Genomic DNA, 22,562 nt, shown 5'->3' with positions numbered 1-22,562 from the left:
ATCTCAGATGGATGGGATTATGCTGGAATGCAGTGTTTTTCTCTATCCAAACATACCCACTTTCATTTAAACAAATTTTTTTTTAATATTATATTGGTGAAAACCAACCCAGAATTAGAGAACAAAAGACTCTAAATCCAGGTTCAGTATTATCAGGGCCACCTCTCAGCAACTCATGGTTTGTCAAGCACTAGTAAACATTAGCTATAAAGTCATTAGTTAGTTAGCTGAAGTTAGCTGAAATCCAGCTGAAGTTAGTTGTAAGGAAATATGGACTGATTGAAGAAGAAAGGGATACAGCCCAATTTTTAACACTGGCTCTATTATATCTGGGTTGTATTCTTATGATATATGTTATTTTTACCTACCATCTGAGAATTCTTGCTCTTAAAAGGTCTCTGGTTCTTGTTTCCTAAAGTTCCCAATATAGTTTCCTTTGTAGACATTTACAGTTTCTATAAAACTTATAAGAGCTGCATTTAATGAGCACAATGTTACAAATACACTATTAAATGTTCTAAGGTGGGAGTAGCATGTGTCTATGACTAACATCTTACTTCTCATTTTTTTGTGATGTAGGCTGCTTAAAAATTGGATTTACAAAAGCATCCCTGTTTTGGAAAGCAAATACAATTAAAGATTCTCCAGATGTTTCCAGAATTCCAGATGCTCGACTGCAACTACTGGAGCCTGTAATCTCCCTGAGGGCCCTGTGACAAAACAGCATAAAACAAAGAAGACTACTGAACATTAAAAGAGCATCTCACTTTGCATTGATACAGGTTCTCAGAAGAAAATATTACAGTAAAGAAGTTTAAACACAACTGACCATATCCACTTGGTCACAGTGCATTGCTTGCCAGGGTTTGTGATTCCATGTTCCTGTAGCTACTTTGATAACAAATTTGACTCCCCTCTCATCTCAGGGATGGTCAAAAAATGAATTTAAAGTAAATGAGTCAAAACAACTTCATAGGTTTTTCCTGTCCTGTTAATGACTTTCTTTTTGTTCTAATTTGATAGCCTTTAAACAGAAAGAATACAGAAAAAAAAAACAAAGGAAAAGAGTGACAACACAAATGTCTATGTCATATGCTCAGTTTTTAACTCTACATTCCAGAATGGAAAAAAAGTCATTTTGTCCTCTGAATGCAGACTGTTTTTTCTCTATTCTCTTGCAATGTGTTTAAGAAGTGTACAGTGGAGTACGAATGCATGTAACTTTATATTCAAGACCTTACACTGTTCACCAATTTGATGAGAGTGGGCCTAAGATAGGAGGATTCAGAATAATGATGAAAGTTAAAGAATGCATGAATTAAGAGAGAACATATATTCCAGACAGAGGACTGAAAAATTGTTTTTGAGGCTTTGACAAGTCAGGTCTTTTTTGTCAGTTAGCCACTGAAAAGCCATTAGGTAACTATCCCCAGTGTGGGCTTGGGGTCAGTCACAACTGTTCTACAGTGTCTGGGACTGTAATATTTCTGCTGATTTTGTTGTGCATTAATATTATTGCCTAATTTTCTTTCTTTTCATGGAGAGATATCACCTTAACTACTGATTTAATGTTTTCAGAAAATGTGGCAAGTTCTTTTACTCTATAATTTAAATTTTTGCTTTTCAAAACATTTGTATATATGATAATTACAAGCCAAGAGGCTTGGGATTTTATTTATATTTATGGATTTATTTTATCTTGTGTTGTTTACAATTTATTTTTATTTTTTTTATTCACTGTTTTTATGGTTTTAATTAGCCTGTAACTGGATTACAGTTTTTTTTCTTCTCTTTTTTCTATTGGTTTAGATGTAGAAAAAAGCAATAGTGGATGGCAGACACTCAGTCAAGAGCACAATCAGATGTTTATACACTAGTGGTCAGGAGAGCAATGTATCTATCTACCAAGCTGAAATGTTTCCAAAACTACCGTCCCATCCTTATATGGGCAAAAACCCAAAAGTGTCCAAATCAAATATAAGCAATAGTTTTGAATAATAACAAATTAGCCATCACTATACTTGTGATTAGATTCAAGCAATGTTATGATAATGAGTTCCTGTAAACAAAATGAGAATGTTTAGGGATTGATCGTCAGATAAGTGTTATGGTCAAAAAAAGGACACTTGTGAATATCTTAGCTTAACCAATCACCATTACATGATTAATATTAATTGATGAGGTGCATTTGAGGTATATCCCAAATTGCATCATAAACAGTTTGCAGGGGTACAGAATCCTGTAACAGAAGCTTCTCAGGTCAGATCTTCCAGCAGATCCTGTACTTGTGTTGGGTCAGGCTAGTAGTGGGCCTTTAGGTTTAGCAAGGATGAGAGCATGCTCCAGAAAAAAAGACTCATCTTGATATAAATATACATTACAAGTATGAATGAATGATTGTGGTTGCATGTATGTATGCGTTTGGATTGTGGTCACTTGAAAAAAGAAAAATGGAACAAAAAATTAGAACATCAAGCATAGGTGATTTTGAGAGACAACCTTACATTTCAAATGTTCTATGCAATGCTTCTTATCGGGGGAAAAGTTTTAGGAGAGACATCATTCAATACCAGTCATAGCAGAGAAATAACAGATAGCTTTTCCAACAAAAATAACCATATACATATGGAGTTGACTTATAATGTGCTTAAAAGTACTTATAATGTAAGAGTTTAATTGTTTTCTCTGTGTGGCATGTTTAAGTCCCCTTTCATGCAACTTTCAAGCGGTTGCCATATTGTGAGCCATAAAGAGTCATGGGTTAGATCAAAAACTGCATACTACTGTATTAAATAGTATGGGGAAAATATCAACCCTCTATTCTGACATATGATAGTATGCTGTTTTGTGTGTAGTCAAGCATGGTGGTCCTGCACTTATTTTCATTAGCCAATATGACCAGTTCATCAGTTGCTTAGCTGCCTGTTGATGCACTTGTTATAAAAAAAAAGACATTATTAAAATATATGTATTAAAATATATTTATGTAATTGTCAGAAAATCATAAGGAGAGAACTATATAACAATGCCATTTCTTTAATATTAGTAATTCCTTGCTATGACTATGGGGTCATTTTAAAAACTTAAAAAAATTAGAACAGGCTATGGGAACATTTGTGCAATACTGAACCACAGCGAAATGTATTGATGAAATACTACATACTACACCAATTTTTGTTATTTGAACAGCTGAAAAACATGGAATGAACATCATACTATTCATTAATCACTGTATTTCATAGGTGTGTATTACTTCATATTTTTTCCAAAAACAAAGCTATTATTTTAGTACCAAACATATTCAAAATTTATTAAACTACAGAAATAGAATCTATTTAACACATGCAAGAATATGAAATAGGAAATATGTGTATAAATATCCGACTTATTATTGCCAATGACTTCACCTGGTGCCTGTAGGACAGCTGGGTTGAACCCCCACAATTAAAATAGATATAGAAATAGAAATGCACACATGCACAAACACATCACAAATAAATGTACATATACATATATGTCTCTCTCTCTCTCTCTCTCTCTCTCTCTATATATATATATATATATATATATATATATATATGTGTGTGTGTGTGTTTGTGCATGTTTGCATTTCTATATATATAAAATGATATATTAAAATTTTTATAATATATAAAATTTTTGTTTCTACTTTCTACTGTCATTCACCTCAGGAAAGCACACATGTAAAAGTGTCAGGGTGACAAAAGGGGACTTAATATGCATCACTGTAAGGGCTCATTTCCAATACTGAGAAAGCCATCTTGTTTTGTTTTGAGCCTAGATTACTAGAGCTTTGGTGGTAATGTTTAACAGGGAACACCATATCATTCCCTTTTCTCATTGTTTTTGACCGCATATAAAAATTTCTAAAACCGTGTGTTTTACCAGGGTTTAATTACCCTGGCCATTTACACATTATTCTGTATGTCACTGGTTTAATTCAAACCTCAGCATTTGTCCAGTATTAGGTTGGACAAATAGATATTAAAATGTTAAAACTGGAAAAAACAAAAACAAATAGCATGTATAGAAGTGAAGGTGAGATGAAAAGCTTCAAACAATCTTGTCAATCATTCAAATATCAGGGAAAATGTAATTTTATTTATTAATTTTTTTAGACATACTGAAGTAACAAGTGCATAAGCCTTTAGCAGCAATCCATTATCGTTCACCCCTCAGTTTCACTGGCAGCCATTTCCATTAAAATATGACACCTGAACATAATTATATCTTGCATGCACAAACACAAACATCCCCTATGTGAAACAGGAAAATGGTGTGTAAAACAACTGAAAGACCAAATTTATTATTATTTTATTATTATTACAATTATTTATTTATTTCAGGTTTTTTTTTTTTTTTGCAAATACCTATTTTTTTTAAGGTCAAAGCATCAGCTATTACCAACAAAACATCAATCAAAACAGCATTGTATAATGTGACTCAAGTGGAGGGTAAAAAAGAAAAGATGTATTCACATTACTGGTTTGTGTAAAGTTTCTATACATGTTGTGTTTGTATATTGAAAAGAAAAATAAAGAGACCCTGGCTTCCATCTAATTTTGGGTTTCAACAGGGGTAACTTGAAAGTTGTAAGTTAAAATATAAAATTGCAAACATAATAATAGCTGAGAGTGTTAGAAGGATCAAAATAAAAAAAAATAAAAAATATATATATATGGTACATTCACTGTTGTAAGTGCAATGAGCTATTATCCATGTTCCCATTGTAAACCTTGTGTATGTTTCAGTGTAAACCTGTAAACAGTTGTAGTTGGCTTGGTGCATTATGTCATGCTATGTGATGAATGAAATAATGACCCTACGTTACATTTAAATCAGGAAAAAAAGAATAAATAAGAATTTGAAACACAAGTTACTGTGCTTTTTTTTTTTCAAGTAGTTCGAAATGTCCTGTAGATATTCCCCAGAGTGACCACTGTGAATGTTGCATGGATGTTCTTGGTTAAATGTTAAAAGTTGTTAAATGTAGATGTTCTTGTTGCTCAAGGCAACATTGTGGAAAGTCTCTTAAGCTCTATTTAAACTTACATTATTTATACATATAGTGAATAATTATTTCTTAGTGTCTCTGTTGCTTTCTGCTTTTGTTTGTTTCTCTTATTTCTCTTTTTATTGATGTGGCTTGCAAGCCCTAGATCTTTGAGTTCTCTCTACCTTTATTTTATTTCTTTTGTGCTCTTTTATTTTTCATTTGTCTCATGTTGGTTACTCAATGAATATGGCCATTTTGCCCAAGTAACTGTTGTCTTAGAACAACAAAATAAGAGATAAAAACAACAGATAAAATTTGATTCCAGGATCTTAGCATCCAGGTAGCATTTCTGTCTATTTCTAAAGGTGAAATCATGAAAACTAACTTATCTGAGTTTCATTTGCTGTAATTTATGGGTTCCTCAGTTAATTCCTGGTTGAACTGTTGATGTGCCCTCTTGGAAGACTTTTTGCAAGCCTGCCACTTCCAGGAAGATTCAGCACTGTTCCAATTTTTCAACATTTGGATATAATAGGTCTCACTGTGGTTCATTGGTGTCCCAAAGCCTTATAAATAGCTTTGTAACCCTTTCCAGATATATTTCACTAACTTTATTTCTCATCTTTTCAATAATTTATTTTGGTTGTGGTATAGTGTGCTGCTTGTTGAGTAGTTTTAGCCAGCTTCATTGCTGGAAAGGGTCTATTCAACTGATATTTGGATTCAGTGCTGGCCATAATCAAGCCATGGTATGGCTAGTCTAATTAAATCAAATCAAGTACATTTTGTTAATATGTTAATTAATTAAGGGAGCAGTCACCTTTTCAGAAGTCTAGTTGGTTACTACTATCATGAGTTAAATCATTAGTAAAGATTATTGAACCCATTCCAGAAGCAGCCAATATATAGCAAGCCATGACGCTGCCTCCACCATGCTTGACCAATGAGCTTATATGTTTTGCATTATGAACAGATCCTTTTTTCTCCACACTTTGGACATTCCATCAGTTTGGTAGAGGTTAATATTCTGTATTTCTTTGTGAATTCCAATCTCGTCTTCTGATTCTTACTGTTGATTAATAGTTTATAGTTTCCATTTTGTGGAATGTTGTCTGTATTTGTGCTCTTTAAGTCTTCTTTGAACAGTGGGTTGTAATATGCCATGTGATGTTATTGGTGGTGTCACTGACTTGTTTTGGGGTGTTTCTTTTCAGCTCTAACAATAATTCTGTTGAACTGTTTTCCTTTTCAACCTGTTCCATTTCTGGTTGTTAGTACACCAGTGGTTTGTTTTATTTTCAGTACATTCCAAATTGCATTGTGTTGGCTATGTCCAATACATGTGCAATGGTTCTGAAAGATTTTTTCGTCTTTTCTCAGCTTCAGATTGCCTTTTCTCCCATAGACAGCCCTTTGGTCTTCATGTGGGTTCATGATTTTTTAACAACAAATGTAACCTTCACAAGCAAAACCCAGGGCTCAAACCAAGAGTAGACAGAGACATTCTGATCGCTTAAAAAAATGTCCAAACAAGAAGTATGTTCTAAGCTGTTTAACACATCTAGATATCATGTTATGAAAATATCAAGTTAAAATAATCTTTTGATTCCAAATGTTTTCATTGTTCTCATACTCTGGCCCATACCTGCATGATTTATGCATTGCAATAAAATGATTGGCTAATTAGATAAATGCATCTATGAATAGAGTAGGTTCCTAATAAAGTGCTTGGTGAGTATAGTATGACAAAAACACATAAAAGGAGTGCAACTACGAATATAAAAGAACATTTTAATTGTAGGCTATTAACTGTAAGTCATATTTTTTACTTTCAGTAAACACTTTAGCCTGGTCAGGATTGTGGATCTGAAGAAGCCCAGAAGAAAGCCACAGGAACATGGAAAGAATATGCACACAAACTCAACTCAAGTAACCCAAGCTAAAGATCTCAATACTCAACTAGATTTTGATTAAGGCACAGAATGAAGGCTAAGAATACTTAGAATTCCTTAACAACAGTTTATTTTTATTAATCCTTTGATTCCATACATTCAAAATGAACTGATGCCCACAGCATGTCTGATTTGCTCAAAGGTTAGCCAAAATGTCATAGACCAGGGAGCCTGCAAAACAGAAATAAAGAATTTGCATAAAGTACCAATCCAAAGTGGGTAAAATATACAATGAAAAGAAACAATTAAAGCAATAAGTAGAGTACCATTCTTAACCAGGTTGGTACAAAGCCTTTATAAAGTGTTAGTAATCCCTCCCCTCTCACAGACTGAACCAGACAGTCCATGGATGACTTGTATAGAAGGCCCCTTAAAAAAATCAGAAAGACATTTTATGTTCCTTAATATTAAACTAATTCTTGATTGACTTATACAAAGAGTATATTTATGTTTTAACCTTATAATTAGTGCTCTGTTTTAAATCTAATGTGTCATTGTGCATTTACTTATGAACTGCACTGTTTATTTACATAACATTTTGGAAGGATTACTATTGTAATGTTGCTGTGAATGAATGAAAAGTATGAGGCCTATTAGCATTGTGTAAATTACTCATAAGATCTATTAAAATATATATATACATTTTGTGCAGTCTGAATAGCAAACTGACCTTCCATTTGAGTCCCGAGGTTGGTTCATTATTCTCGTTTTAACCACATCAGCTGGAGTTCCCATCATAGCCGCTACTAGGCCAGAACAAGTACTGGAAAAATGTTCTAGTCAAACATGACATTTATATTATTCCTCTTAGTATTTATGCAAAAGAAAATAACATACCTTGCCAATCCATGACAAATACAATTGTCCCCTATAGAGGTAGTCCTTAGCAGAAAGTGCTTTACACTGTCATATGTTGTGAGGTCTGAATATCAAAGGTAAACATCAAAGGTTGATTAGATCTTGAATGGGTACTTGCATTACTGCACCATATCAATCAATTTTCTTTGGTAACTAAAACAATATGAAATATTTGGTTTGCACTACCTCCTAGATTGACCAACGCAGCTCTCTGTACATTAGGCACCCAACCAGCCCAGAGGCCCCGGATCCCTCCTTCCTTCATGATCTTCGCAAAGGCATGAATAACCCCATGAACTCTAATGAATAAAAAGAATCGAATAATTGCCATGGTCTAGAATTAATTTAGACTATAAAGATTACTAGGATTGCTTACCTTGGTGGTTTGCCTTCCAACCTTCTTTTCCCTTCCATTTGCATCTGCACCTTAACTAGATCAGTGGGGCTGGCCAAGAATTGGCCCAGAGCACCAGATACCATGCCACCTAATGCAGCCTTCCTGCACCCAATAACAAGATCAAGTATCACAAAGTACCAGATTTGATTTGGTAATCACTTATGACCATGTGGTAATGGAGGTCTGACCACCATTTGTGTGTGTTTTTTGTACCTCCCATATTAGCTTGCAGATACCTTTAAATGTTTGATCCTAGTTATGCTCCTTGTTGTGACTTTATTTTAAATGAAGTTAAATAGTAAGTTGTTTCTTACCAAATGGGAAAGCTGCCATCTTCTGATTTTCCCAATATAAAGTCCCGGAGCTGTTCATAAGCTAGCATCCTGCCTCCTGAATACACTAATTTAAACAACAAAATGGTTTAATAATGTAGATGCAGATCATCAAAAGTCATCAATAAAAATAAATCTAACTTCCGTGGTTAAAATATAAATCACTGAAAAAAACCATGTAACTGTAAAGACCATATGGCATAACAGTAGCATTACTAAGAAATAAGACACCAAGATACTAAGAAATTTTGCTAGGATCTAAAGTATTTTAACCAAAATCAACATCCAAGCCCAAATATGTTTTGGCCATAAGATACAAGAACACCAAAATATATGTTCAGCTAAATAAATAAACAAACAAATAAATAAAATTAACATAAAACAGCACATCAACAAAAGAACACCATCTCCACACTGAAGAACTGAGGCAGCATCATGCTCAGGGTGGAGGTAATAATGAATAGCTCCATATACCAGACAATGCTTTTCTCTCCGGAGAGTCACTATGCTGAGCTCATCAGCTCTTGGCAGTACTTATTTTCTTCAATCACATCATCTCACCTTCCTCACATCAGATTTTTCCAATTCCAGTGTTAAGGTGGCTCAAGGTAAATTCCCAAGTCCTCTTGTGCTTGGAGTCATGGTGTCAGGTTAAGTTAATAGCCTCAAAGGCGCTTTCAGAACACCTCCGCAGGAATCTTGCCAACTATGGCAGCTTGTTGTGGAAGTGTGGAGAAAATAGAACACTGGTAGGCACAGGCAAGAGTAAAAAAGTTAAATAATTTATTCGTACTGCTGCTGAGTTTTTATAAACACAGAAACAAAGAAAGAAACACATGGTCAATCACAGGCTACATTACAATGCCTGATCAGGACAACCTTATCAAGGCCTGCCTAAGCTGATTCTTAGCCTTGAGTCTCGCCATCTCGTCTCCACTGCATTCTGACCAACAAAGTGCGCAAACAATCTCTGGACACAAACAACTTTTTGTGACAAACAACTTCTTGTCACGCACACAGAAGTTCAGAAATTCCTTTAAAATTTTCCATTACAACATGATCAAGCTTAAGGCTTCTGCTAAGACACTTAAGGTGAAGAGGCAAATCACCTTTCAGCATGTCATTTATTCAAACCACAACTCCAAATCACTAAAAGAATTGCTTCACCAAAACAAATTCAAGGTTTTGTAATGGCCTAAACAGAGTCAAGATCTCAGTCCATGTAACACTGTGACCTGCAATACCCCCTCCAAACCACATGCCTGAATATTGAACCACTTCTGGGTGAAGGTCATTTCTGGGGTTGTGGGACATTTGAACAGAGAGCACGCCAGCATTTGGTGTCAAATATTGTCAGTGTTATACTACAAACAATACAGAGTTCTCTGTATTAAACTGTGCATATGAATCCTCAACCCTCAGTGTCTGGGCCTTCTTTACAGAATACCAATGGATCCATCAGAGATCCAGGCTCTCGTCCTACATCAGGGAGAAATAGTTATAGCGGCTCTCCAAACTGACAATGCCTGCCATGCAGAGTAGATGAAACGACTGAAATTGCCTGCCAGGACACGGTAACTGCCCCAGTACATCACAGTGGCTATCAGACTGGATAATATGCTGCAACAACAGCGAGCCAGAGTGCCCGCCCACCAAACAATATGTGCCAACCAGTCTATGCGCCAGGATTATCCAGTGGGAACATGAGGACCGCAGTTTGGGCCACACAGGAATTCAGAGGACCACAGCTCTCCTTCACCGGCCTGAGATGTCAAACCACAAGTAAAGGCCTGTTACATCTGTGCCCAGTCTAAATCCTCACGACAGCTGCCCACAGGACTTATAACATCTCCCACTGCCACAACAACCCTGGTCCAACAACGCAATTGATTTCGTCACAGATCTCCCCAGATCCAATAGATACACAACTTTGCTTGTAGCCCTTGACCAGTTTTCTAAAGCTTGCCACCTCATAGCCCTCAAAGCCCACAGCGATGGAAACTGACATGGCCCTGTTCCACCATGTCCAGTTTCTATGGCATCCCAGAGGACATTGTATCAGACCCAATTTACCTCGCGAGTCTGGAAAGCTTTCTGTGAACAGTTAGGCATTAACATTAGTTTCACTACAAGTTACCACCCAGAGTCGAATGGGAAGGCAGAATGGTTGAACCAGGAACTGGGCTGTTCTGAGATCATACTGTGGCAGAGAACAACAGGGCTGGAGTGTATGCCCAAAACTCTCTCACACACTCCTGCACTTGGCTAATCCCTTTCCAGTGTGTGCTGGGATATCAACCACCCCTGTTCCCTTGGTTGGGGGAACCCTCCAACATTCCAGCAGTCAATGACTGGATGTGCAGGAGAAGACTGCTACTTTAACAAGTTATCAATAATTACAGTGCATCTGGACGCACTTCACTTTTCCCACATTTTGTTATGTTACAGCCTTATTCCAAAATGGATTAAATTAATTATTTTTCTTAAAATTCTACAAACAATACCCCATAATGACAACATGAAAGAAGTTTGTTTGAAATCACATGTACATAAGTATTCACAGCCTTTGCTCAATAATTCGTTGAAGGACCTTTGGCACCAATTACAGCCTCAAGTCTTTTTGAGTATGATGCTACAAGCTTGGCACGCCTATTTTTGGGCAGTTTCTCCCATTCTTCTTTGCAAGACCTCTCAAGCTCCATCAGGCTGGATGGGGAGCGTCGGTGCACAGCCATTTTCAGATCTCTCCAGAGATGTTCAATCGGGTTCAAGTTTGGGCTCTGGCTGGGCCACTCAAGGACATACACAGAGTTGTCCCATAGCCACTCATTTGTTATCTTGGCTGTGTGCTGAGGGTCGGTGTCCTGTTGGAAGATGAACTGTCACCCCAGTCTGAGGTCCAGAGTGCTCTGAAGCAGGTTTTTCAAGGATGTCTCTGTGCATTGCTGCATTCATCTTTCCCTCTATCTTGACTAGTCTCCCAGTTCCTGCTGCTGACAAACATCCCCACAGCATGATGCTTCCACCACAATGCTTCACTGTAGGGATGCTATTGGCCAGGTGATGAGTGGTGCCTGGTTTCCTCCAGACATTACGCTTGCCATTCAGGCCAGAGTTGAATCTTTGTTTCATCAGACCAGAGAATTTTGTTTCTCATGGTCTGAGAGTCCTTCAGGTGCCTTTTGGCAAACTCCAAGCACCTTTCATGTACCTTTTACTGAGGAATGGCTTCTGGCTGGCCACTCTACCATACAGGCCTGATTGGTGGAGTGCTGCAGAGATGCCTGTTCTACTGGAAGGCTCTCCTCTCTCCACAGAGGAAATCTGGAGCTCTTTCAGAGTAACCATTGGGTTCTTGGTCACCTCCCTGACTAAGGCCCTTCTCCCCCAATTGCTAGGAATAGTCCTAGTGGTTTCAAATTTCTTCCATGTACGGATGATGAAGGCCACTGTGCTCATTGGGACCTTCAATGCTTCATGTGATTTGACTATTCTCAACAAGTCTCATTACCGCTCAGCAGATTGTCAGTTGATTTTAAGTTTGTTTGCCCCTGCTGCCCCAATTTTTTAGCACCAGCTGCCACTAGCCCTCACCCATGTTCCAAGTCAGCCAAAGGCAAGTCAACCCAGTGTCACACTGCCTAAAGCTCCCGTCCTCCTACCATATCTTCCCAACCTTTCATGTGTCGCTCCTCAAGCCTGCTTATAACCATGTCAATGGAGAACCCACCAGAGATGAACCACCTCCTCCACTGGAGATCGAGGGATCTCCAACCTACCTAGTACACTCACTCCTTGACTCCCGATCCCGCAGAGGCCAACTCCAGTACGTCATGGACTAGTAAGGATACAGCTCAGAGGAACAATCCTGGGTCAATGTCCATGACATCCTGGACCACACCCACATCGGCAAATTTCACCACACACCCCAATAGACCCACGCCAAGACCCTGTGGCATAGAACACCTGGAGGTGTTGCTGGGGTGGGGGGCTCTATAACATCGCAACCTGCAATAATCCCTCCAAACCACCAGAGGGAATATTGAACACTTCCGGTCAAGGTCACTTCCAGGGTTGTGGGACATTTAAACAGCGAGCACGCCTGCGAGTTTGGCACAAAGTGTTGTCAGTGTTATACTACATACCAAGCCCTGTTCTCCGTCTTCTCATGTTTGTTTCATAGTGTATAACCAGTGCTTTGTTTACAGTTGCTTCGATTCTCTGTTTTGCTATTTGGATTTGTCTGCCCTGTCTGTCTGCCTGTTTGCTACCGTCTTTGTACTAGTTTTTTGGATTACATTTCTGGATTATTCTGCCTGTAATTATTAATCTGTGCATATGGATCCTCAACCCTCAGTGTCTGGGGCTTCATTACAGACCAATCAAAAATCTGTGTGGTGTCCTGAAGAGGGCTGTGAGTTAAAATGCATTTTCAAATAAGAATGGCAAAATATTGCCAAGTCAAGCTGTACCAAACTGTGTGTACAAAACTCAAAGACTCTGTGGAAATTCACACGCATATACTCATATAATGACAGTAAACATCTATAGTTTTTACTTGACATTGTTTGAAGTGTTGAGAGTTACCTATATGTCTGTAGATTGCAGGTGTTGCCCCTTGCCATAATTTCAGTGGTCCTTCTTCTCGCACTATTCCCACAGCTGTGCTTAGCATGCCCCTATACATAATTTTGACACTCTTGCTGTGTATCCCTGGAGCATATTCACCTTGTATTTGAAGCCTCGTTTTTGTGAGATCAAGGGGGAATGTGACTAAATTGGAGTTGACAACAAAACAGAAACAGAGATATTAATAAATAAACAGAAATGAATAATGTTTGCAAATATGTGCATAAACTATAATTTTCAAATCTACACACAACACACACACACACATATATATATACACATATATGTATACTACCAGTCAAAAGTTTGGACACACCTTTTAATTCAATTTTGTTTACCTTTAATTTCATTTTAATTACATTCTAGAACAATACTGGAGATTTCAAAACTATGAAATAACACACATGGACTTAAGTAATCCATATGTAATGACAACAAAAAACAGTCAGTTGTTATTTTAAGACACGAAGGTCAGGTGTTCTGGAATAGTTCTTGCAAGAACAGTATTGTCAAGTGCATTTGCAAAACCCATCAAGCACCATGATGAAACTGGCTCACATGAAGACCATCCCAGTAAAGCAAGACCAAAATTTACCTCTGCTGCAGGGGGGAAGTTCATTTAGAGTTACCAGCCTCAGAAATCACCAATTAACAGCACCTCAGATTAGAGCCGTAGACATAGAGACATATCTCAATATCAACTGTTCAAACGAGATTATTGTGTATTTCGGCGGCCTTCAGCATTGTTTTACAATGTAGAAAGAAATAAACATCAGGAAAGACCATGGAATTAGAATATATACATATACTGAACAAAATTATAAACGCAACACTTTTGTTTTTGCCCCCATTTTTCATGAGCTGAACTCAAAGACCTAAGACTTTTTCTATGTACACAAAAGGCCTATTTCTCTCAAATATTGTTCACAAATCTGTCTAAATCTGTGTTAGTGAGCACTTCTCCTTTGCCTAGATAATTCATTCACCTCACAGGTGTGGCATATCAAGATGCTGATTAGACAGCAAGATTATTGCACAGGTGTGCCTTAGGCTGGCCACAATAAAAGGCCACTCTAAAAGTGCAGTTTTATCACACAGCACAATGCCACAGATGTTGCGAGTTTTGAGGGAGCGTGCAATTGACTGCAGGAATGTCCACCAGAGCTGTTGCCCGTGAATTGAATGTTCATTTCTCTACCATAAGCCGTCTCCAAAGGCGTTTCAGAGAATTTGGCAGTACATCCAACCGGCCTCACAACCACAGACCACGTGTAACCACACCAGCCCAGGACCTCCACATCCAGCATCTTCACCTCCAAGATCGTCTGAGACCAGCCACCCGGACAGCTGCTGCAACAATCAGTTTGCATAACCAAAGAATTTCTGCACAAACTGTCAGAAACCATCTCAGGGAAGCTCATCTGCATGCTCGTCGTCCTCATCGGGGTCTCGACCTGACTGCAGCTTGTGTTCTCTTTACGGATGAATCCCGGTTTTCACTGTACAGGGCAGATGGCAGACAGCGTGTATGGCATTGTGTGGGTGAGCGGTTTGCTGATGTCAACGTTGTGGATCAAGTGGCCCATGGTGGCGGTGGGGTTATGGTATGGGCAGGCATATGTTATGGACAACGAACACAGGTGCATTTTATTGATGGCATTTTGAATGCACAGAGATACCATGACGAGATCCTGAGGCCCATTGTTGTGCCATTCATCCATGACCATCACCTCATGTTGCAGCATGATAATGCATGGCCCCATGTTGCAAGGATCTGTACACAATTCCTGGAAGCTGAAAACATCCCAGTTCTTGCATGGCCAGCATACTCACCAGACATGTCACCCATTGAGCATGTTTGGGATGCTCTGGATTGGCGTATACGACAGCGTGTTCCAGTTCCTGCCAATATCCAGCAACTTCGCACAGCCACTGAAGAGGAGTGGACCAGCATTCCACAGGCCACATTCAACAACCTGATCAACTCTATGCGAAGGAGATGTGTTGCACTGCGTGAGGCAAATGGTGGTCACACCAGATACTGACTAGTTTTCGGACTAGTTGTCTAGTTGTCTTAGTTGTCTAATCAGCATCTTGATATGCCACACCTGTGAGGTGGATGGATTATCTCGGCAAAGGAGAAGTGCTCACTAACACAGACTTTGTGAACAATATTTGAGAGAAATAGGCCTTTTGTGTACATAGAAAAAGTCTTAGATCTTTGAGTTCAGCTCATGAAAAATGGGGGCAAAAACAAAAGTGTTGCGTTTATAATTTTGTTCAGTGTATATGTGTGTGTGTGTGTTTGCACATAACACAAACGTTATTTTATATTTTGATATAGTATATTTTAAAGACTATATTTTGAAATCTCCACACACACACACACACATATATATATATATAGCTCTGGAAAAAAATAAGAGACCACTGCAAAATAATCAGTTTCTTATGTTTTTTTTCTTACAGGTTCATGTATTGGTGAGATGAACAGTTTTGTTTCATTTTTTGTGAATTGCTGACAAGGTTATATTTCTCCTAAATTCAAAATATAACTATTGTTATTTGGAGTGTATATTTAAAGGAAATAACAACACATCAAAATAACTCAAGATCCATCTTCCTCTTGATGACATTCCAGAGGTTTTCAATAGGGTTCAAATCTGGAGATTGGGCAGTGGTCTCTTATTTTTTTCCAGAGCTGTATATATATATATATATATGTGCTTTGTGTGTGTACATTTCAAAATACAGTCTTTAAAATAAAATATACTATATCAAAATATAGTCAAAATATAAAATAACATATTTTATATTTTATTTCTATATTTTTTAAATTGTTTATTACCAAATTCAGCAACACTGGCAGCGCATGCAGATACACTGAACTTTGATACTTTGGGCCACTTCGAATTTTCTTTCACGGGTCCCATAGCTGTTAAATGGAATATTATAGAATGAAATATACTGAATATAATGCATCTCTTTAAACGAGCAGAGATTAGGCTTCACACAGCTCACTAACCTGAAAATACGTTTCCAAAGCGTACACGGCTCACATGAAGACACAGAATTTGATTAAGCACCGGAAGACTGTAGTACTAATTAACTGTAGTAAACTACATTTCCCAGTTTCCGCGGAAGACAAACTGACGCTGCGTAGCTCACTCTATAGCCGGTTTATGAACATATGAACACCGTTTCAAATGTAAATATTAGCTATAAAAAACCCAGATACCTCAAGATTATGTGTTTATAGATGTAATGTGCCAAATTACATTACAACATTACATGTGTAAAGATGTGTAAAAGTCCATACACTTTTCTGTGACGTATAGGCATTTCAAAATAAAGGTCACGCATGTAGAAACGGAATGGAATAGAATACGATATATTTATTGTCATTATATCGAAATTGAAATCGCAACGTACTTACTTGGTGCTATAAAAATACATTTACAAAACTATAATACAATTACAGACAGACAGACAGACAGACAGACAGATAGATAAAAGCTATTCCTCAGTTTGGTTGTGTGGTCTTAGATAGTCTTGTAATATCTGCCAGGTCATATGCAAATTAATAAAACTTATTTATCCCTAAGAAAAAAATGTCTCAGCAGAATTCAAGTGCAATTGAATATGTGAAACATTTAAATAATTTGGAATAAGTTTCAGAGATAGAGGAACAGTGATGGGATATAAAGGATGCATGAAACATCTATGGTTAAATGACCCAGTGATTTTATTTGTATTATATATTAAAGATCCAAACAAGCAACTTTACTGGGGCTTTTACTGAATATCAGATAATGTTCAGATAATTACTGAGTTTGATGTTGAATAAATAATGTATCATTAAGGATAAAATAAAAGCAAACAGATTTCTGTCAGTTGTGACAATAAGATAAGCCATGCTTTTTTAGAATATGATATAAAGTAAAAATTCCATTACATGGATATAGATAATCTTTGAGGATGCATAAATATATTGTGTGTAGGAGCATTTGTTTCAACTATTGGCAAGAAAACTTAAAAATCTGGGAATTCAAAAATTGCCCCTATATTTCTGAATTCACCCTATCTTTACACAATTAAAGTTCTATGTCAGGAAAATATAGGGGTTTCTTTCTTAAGCACATTTTTGATTGTTTTCAACAAGACAGTCTTTAGTGACGAATATATATATATATACATATACATATATATATATATATATATATATATATATAAATTATTTATTTATTATTTATTTATTTATTTATTTATTATTTAATTATATATTTCAAATTATGACAATAATTCAATAAAAATAGACATTTTAAAAAATAGAAAATATCATACATATTAAGTGCACAATAGAAAACAAATTCATTGTAATAAACTTTGTGACTGCATGTTACCCTTGTATCAATTCTGTTTAGCATTGACTTTAGAGGACCACTGTAGATGTAATATCATACCTATAATCACATTATCTAATTGAAAACCTGAGTAGTAAACTTTCAGCCTTATAGTGTATATGTTTTTATAACTTACAAGTGTACACACACACACACACACTTTTCCCCCCAATAAGTCAGAAGGGGTATTATTCAGCATAATGACCCATTTGCAAATGTGTCCCCAGGGATACAAATTATCCACGTGAATAACCGATCCTTGTTGCCAGATTGACCATTTTCATTTTTTATTAACATTTGATATTAATTAGATATTAAGTAAACATTTTATGCAATTTAATGCAATTTCTACACTAGTACTTTCGGAGTATAATGGATTGGGAAAGAGTTTTGCTCTTTACACTCGCATTTCTGGAATCGTGCCAATCTGGCAACCCTTCACCGCTGGCCCAGTCTTTACAGATTCTGCCATCTAGCGCAGATCCTGATACAGCTTCCACTATTATATGGGGGAAGAGACATGATGTAAAATTAAACTGCATTGTTTTTATTATTATTATTATTATTATTATTATTATTATTATTATTATTATCTCACCCAATGACATGCCCGTTATTCTCTGTCTTTCAATGCCAGCCAGTTTTTCCGCTGCACTCTGTACTATAGCAGCTATACGATAAGCCTGAAGGCTCTACTCCAGTCGAACGTTTCTGCGTGACGTCATCACGAGCTCCATTTACGGTGTTTTTCACTTCGTACGATCCGAGTTGCAACGCTTCGATTCTAGACATTAAACCCCCCCATCTAGGTAAGACATGGGATTACGAACTTCTCAGATAATTCCAGTTTCATTGTGTGCAACAACTGTAATTATGGGTCGAATTTTATGATTACACGTTGTATATAGGTAGACTACACCCGGCATTTGCTTGGTTAAGGCTGTAGACAAACAACGTGTTTGCATATAAAGCTCTTCGCAAAATACTGTTGTAACGAACAATACGACTGTGTCTATTTGTGAGATACATATATATGTATTTATATTTTATCTTTCTTCTAATTCTGTGGGGGTTTTTTTTCTAACCGCGGTTAACTTCCGCGTTTGGGTTCAGGGAGCTCAGTGAACATGTGCATCTGAACTGGCACAATGGAGCAGCTGTGCCTCTGGATTGTACAGTTTACAGGCTTTTGCATTTTACAACCAGCTTTTTTTCACCCGCTATTTGGAAAGATTTACAATTCAAGTCCAAATCAAATTTCATGTATTATCTGTTTATTCTAATAGACAGAGCCGCCGGCAGCTTTGTAGGCTTGGGCGCCTCCCTGGAGGAAAAAAAAAAAAAACTTTGTAGTTGAAATAGAAATGCAGCGTTGAACATTTATTCTCTATGGCTTTGGGAATTTTTACTATTTTACTACACAAGCATGTGTTTAGAAATTAAGCATTACTTAAAAAGTTAATAAAACGATGCTGCAGCACCATGCTTGATAATTGGCCCAGATTGGAGTTCATGATAAAATCATTATTTAAAAAAAAAAAAAAAAATACTCCCTCTGAGTTTCTTTCCATCACCTTTTATTTAAAAGCTTCATGGGGAAAACTCTAAATCATCTTGTCTAATTCAGTCCGCTGTACATAAGTGGACCTTTCTTTTCTGTGTAGCTTATGGAGATTCTTAAAAGTCTGCCTTAGCTTTTCTGCCTTAGCTATTTGTAATTGTGTGCACTAAATAATGTTTTAAAGAAATTCTGACAAATCTATTAAAACACATGCTGTTGCTTACAGTGCAAAATGAATGTGGATCATGAAGTCACACTCCTTGTGAATGAGATTCGTAGACTTGGCAGCAAAAGTAAGTACTTCTAATCTTATCTCTATGCATGCTTCATTCTTTCAGTTGTTTCTGACCCTGCAATTAATTTAATTATGTACTACATTTACTCATTCATTCCATCTATCCATCTATCCTTCCATCCAACCATCAGTCCTCAGAAACCTTATTATCCTGGTCAGTGTCACAGTGGATATGGAATATATCCAGGGAACACTGGGCTCAAGGCTCGGAACACACCCTCAATGGGATTCCAGTCCATCACAAGGCATTATGCAGGCACACATTTACTGACACATATGAAGAGACCAGTTCACTGCTTGACATGTTTATGGGGGCAGAAACTGGACAACCCAGAGGAGACCCATGCCAACATGGGAAAAACATGGACAGTGTATAAACTGAGCTGAAGACTGAACTGGGGACCCTGGAGCTGTGAGATCATACACATACTATAGTTGATGCAGAAATGTTTTTTTTTTTTTTTATTAATTAATTATTTTTTATTAATTTTTATTTTTTATGTGCATTGCATCTTCACCTGAGCCCTAATAAGGCCTAGTTTGCTTCAAAATCCAAAACCAACTCCAAAAACTTTTGTAAATCCTAGCATTGTGATACTTCTCTAGTATTTACTTGTGGCCTCTGTTTGTGTGTTTTCTTTCAAGAATTACCTTGAAATAAGAAGTATTTGCACAATATACAGCTCTGGAAAAAAATAAGAGACCACTGCAAAATAATCAGTTTCTTATGTTTTTTTTGTTATAGGTGCATGTATTGGTGAGATTTTGTTTCATTTTTTGTGAACTGCTGACAATATTTCTCCTAAATTCAAAATATAACTATTGTTCTTTAGAGTGTATATTTAAATGAAATGACAACATATCAAAATAACCCAAGATCATGCAGTATTTGCAGAGCTTTAATAACTCAAATAAAACAAAATGCAAATAATTTGTAAACAAATTGCGTTAATGCTTTGGCCAAATAACATTAAGAAATCAGTATTTGGTGGAGTAACCCCGATTTGCATGTGATTTGGCTCCATGCTTTCCACCAGTTTTTCACATTGCTGTTGGGGAACTTTATACCACTCTTTTTGCAAAAAAAGCAAACAGCAGCTTTGCTTTGTTTTGCTTGATGACATTCCAGAGGTTTTCAATAGGGTTCAAATCAAGAGATTGGGCAGTGGTCTCTTATTTTTTCCAGAGCTATATACCACAAAAACTATATTAATAATTATTATTATTAATTAAATATTCATGTCGTATCTTTTTTTCAGCAGTGAAACCTTTTCATATTTCATTGGTTTTGTTGATAGTATAACTCTACTTGAATGTATTTTGACAAGTAGTGAGCACTAGCACAAATTCTAACCCTTGTGGTTATCTGAGGCTCTTTCTTTTCTTCCTTTCACTTATTTTGGGTCAACTGATGAAAACACCATAGCCGTCGTTCCTTGCTTCAGTGTCTTCTGGTTCAAGAAACATCAGTTTGTTTGTTTGTTTTTTTTTAACAGAAGTCTGCTTGGTTGATATAAATGTAACACAAGAGAATTACTATAGATCATTCCATTTATCTCATCTGACCAGTTGTGTTTCAGAATCTGCAATATTAATATGATCGTTATTAATATTAATTATTAATGATTATTCCAGAATGTACTTGGACAGTATTTAAGCTTTTAAACATTGAACTCTGTGTTCTGCCTTTTTACTTGTACTTGAGCTTCTGATAAACGCATTGTGGATTTTTCATTGCGATTATGATGGACGCTTTGGTAAACATAGCTTTGTATCATTCTAAATACAATAACTTGTCCTCCTCTTTTACAGATGCTGACGGTAAATTCAGTGTTAAATTTGGTGTCCTGTTCAATGATGACAAGTGTGCCAACCTCTTCGAGGCACTTGTTGGAACACTGAAAGCAGCTAAGCGAAAGAAGATCATTACATTTCAGGGCGAGCTCTTGCTACAAGGAGTTCATGATAATGTTGATGTTATATTACTGCAGGATTGACCAGACCAACTGCCCTGTATCTTACTTTTATAAATACGGTTTTCCTGAGGGGAATTAATTATTTTTGACCAAACATCTTGGATTCTTTTTTTTTTTCCTTCCTTTATTTCTTTTTTTCAAATGAGCAATGCCACTGTCTTGTCACTAGTTAGGATTTTTCAAATAGTTATGACTGTGATAACTGTTTAGATATGTGAGTACAAAATAAAATGTATATTGCTTTTTTTTTTTTTACATTTCAGTTTTATATTGAGTTTTGTTAAAATGGTTAAGCCTTTTGAGGAACTTGAAATCAATATAAATTATTTTCTGATATAGTTTTGTAATGGGTAGTTTCAATAGACATAGCCAAGGACTCCCCAGTGCAATACTATTACTGATAAACTGGCTGTAAGATTTATTTGTGCCAAATGTAGATCATTTGTGTTTTGTATGTAATCTAGACAATTATTTCAAAATTTACTATTTGAAATCGCTTTTTCCACAAAGAAACTTTACCCCCAGATACTGAAGTGATTTATGACAATATGACAGCACAACTTTTGTAATGTATATACTACTATAGTAATATATATTATACTACTATTATAATATATATTACTATATTGATGAAATCACAAGTATCTCAGGAATAACACATTATTTTGGTGCTGGTTTGATTCAAAATAAACCATTCCATTTGGTCAAATCGCTTTTTTTTGTGTGTGTTTTCAAGAAATTGACTACAGATGTTTCAGCAGAATAAATGTTTTTATTTACATGACGCAAGTATAGAATAAGTTAACAGACATGAACATAAATGAACTATTAACCGTACTGTTGCTGTGGATGACTCTGGTGGTGGAGTCTGGAGTAATGGGAACTATAAAGGTGCCATTGTATTACTATAATATCCCTGTAATGTGCAGATCAATCAAGTAAATAGCTAAGTGAGATGGCATATGCAATACATAAACACTAAGGCTGTAAATAAGCCACTCTAACTGTAATCTGGCTTGGGGTCAGTAAGTCAAGCATCTTAAGATAATATGAGGTATCATGATTGAAAGTTGATTTAAAAAACATAAAAACAGTAAATCAAGGGTAGAAAAAATAATGTAGATTATAATTATAGAAATAAT

At 36.4% G+C, this 22,562-nt stretch overlaps 3 protein-coding genes across 7 annotated transcripts in view; 2 read left to right on the top strand and 1 right to left on the bottom strand.

Moving 5' to 3' along the window:
* bsna (bassoon presynaptic cytomatrix protein a) overlaps positions 1–5,104 on the top strand; it is a 75,644-nt gene extending 70,540 nt beyond the window's left edge. For 2 of the 4 annotated variants that reach the window (XM_058390551.1, XM_058390549.1), the window contains one exon: positions 580–5,103. The gene's annotated coding sequence lies outside the window, so the exon portion shown is untranslated. Of the gene's footprint in view, positions 1–579 lie in introns of all 4 variants that reach the window. The other 2 variants (XM_058390550.1, XM_058390552.1) reach the window with 2 other exon arrangements.
* Positions 5,105–7,019: 1,915 nt separating this feature from the next.
* On the bottom strand, positions 7,020–16,397 carry slc25a27 (solute carrier family 25 member 27). 2 transcript variants are annotated; one of them, XM_058388794.1, is made up of 10 exons: positions 16,211–16,397; positions 16,034–16,120; positions 13,144–13,329; positions 8,539–8,623; positions 8,204–8,326; positions 8,014–8,126; positions 7,807–7,891; positions 7,640–7,732; positions 7,236–7,338; positions 7,020–7,140 (listed from the first exon to the last, which is right to left on the bottom strand). In XM_058388794.1, the coding sequence occupies exons 2-10, from the start codon at positions 16,116–16,118 to the stop codon at positions 7,069–7,071; spliced, it is 945 nt and encodes a 314-aa protein (XP_058244777.1). In that variant the 5' UTR covers positions 16,119–16,120; positions 16,211–16,397; the 3' UTR covers positions 7,020–7,068. The 2 variants fall into 2 exon arrangements, with proteins under 2 accessions (XP_058244777.1, XP_058244778.1); XM_058388795.1 differs by lacking the exon at positions 7,236–7,338 and having other exon boundaries at positions 7,039–7,140; positions 16,211–16,390.
* Positions 16,398–18,263: 1,866 nt separating this feature from the next.
* Positions 18,264–22,118, top strand: LOC131352537 (costars family protein ABRACL). Its single transcript, XM_058388699.1, has 3 exons — positions 18,264–18,397; positions 19,376–19,442; positions 21,257–22,118. Exons 2-3 carry the CDS (start codon positions 19,382–19,384, stop codon positions 21,439–21,441), a joined length of 246 nt encoding a protein of 81 aa, XP_058244682.1. The 5' UTR covers positions 18,264–18,397; positions 19,376–19,381; the 3' UTR covers positions 21,442–22,118.
* Positions 22,119–22,562: the final 444 nt, after the last annotated feature.

The sequence above is a fragment of the Hemibagrus wyckioides genome, linkage group LG05 (genome assembly GCF_019097595.1).
Source record: "Hemibagrus wyckioides isolate EC202008001 linkage group LG05, SWU_Hwy_1.0, whole genome shotgun sequence".
Lineage (NCBI taxonomy): Eukaryota > Metazoa > Chordata > Actinopteri > Siluriformes > Bagridae > Hemibagrus > Hemibagrus wyckioides.
Note: the sequence above shows the minus strand (reverse complement) of the source record. Positions and strands in the feature narration are given on the sequence as shown.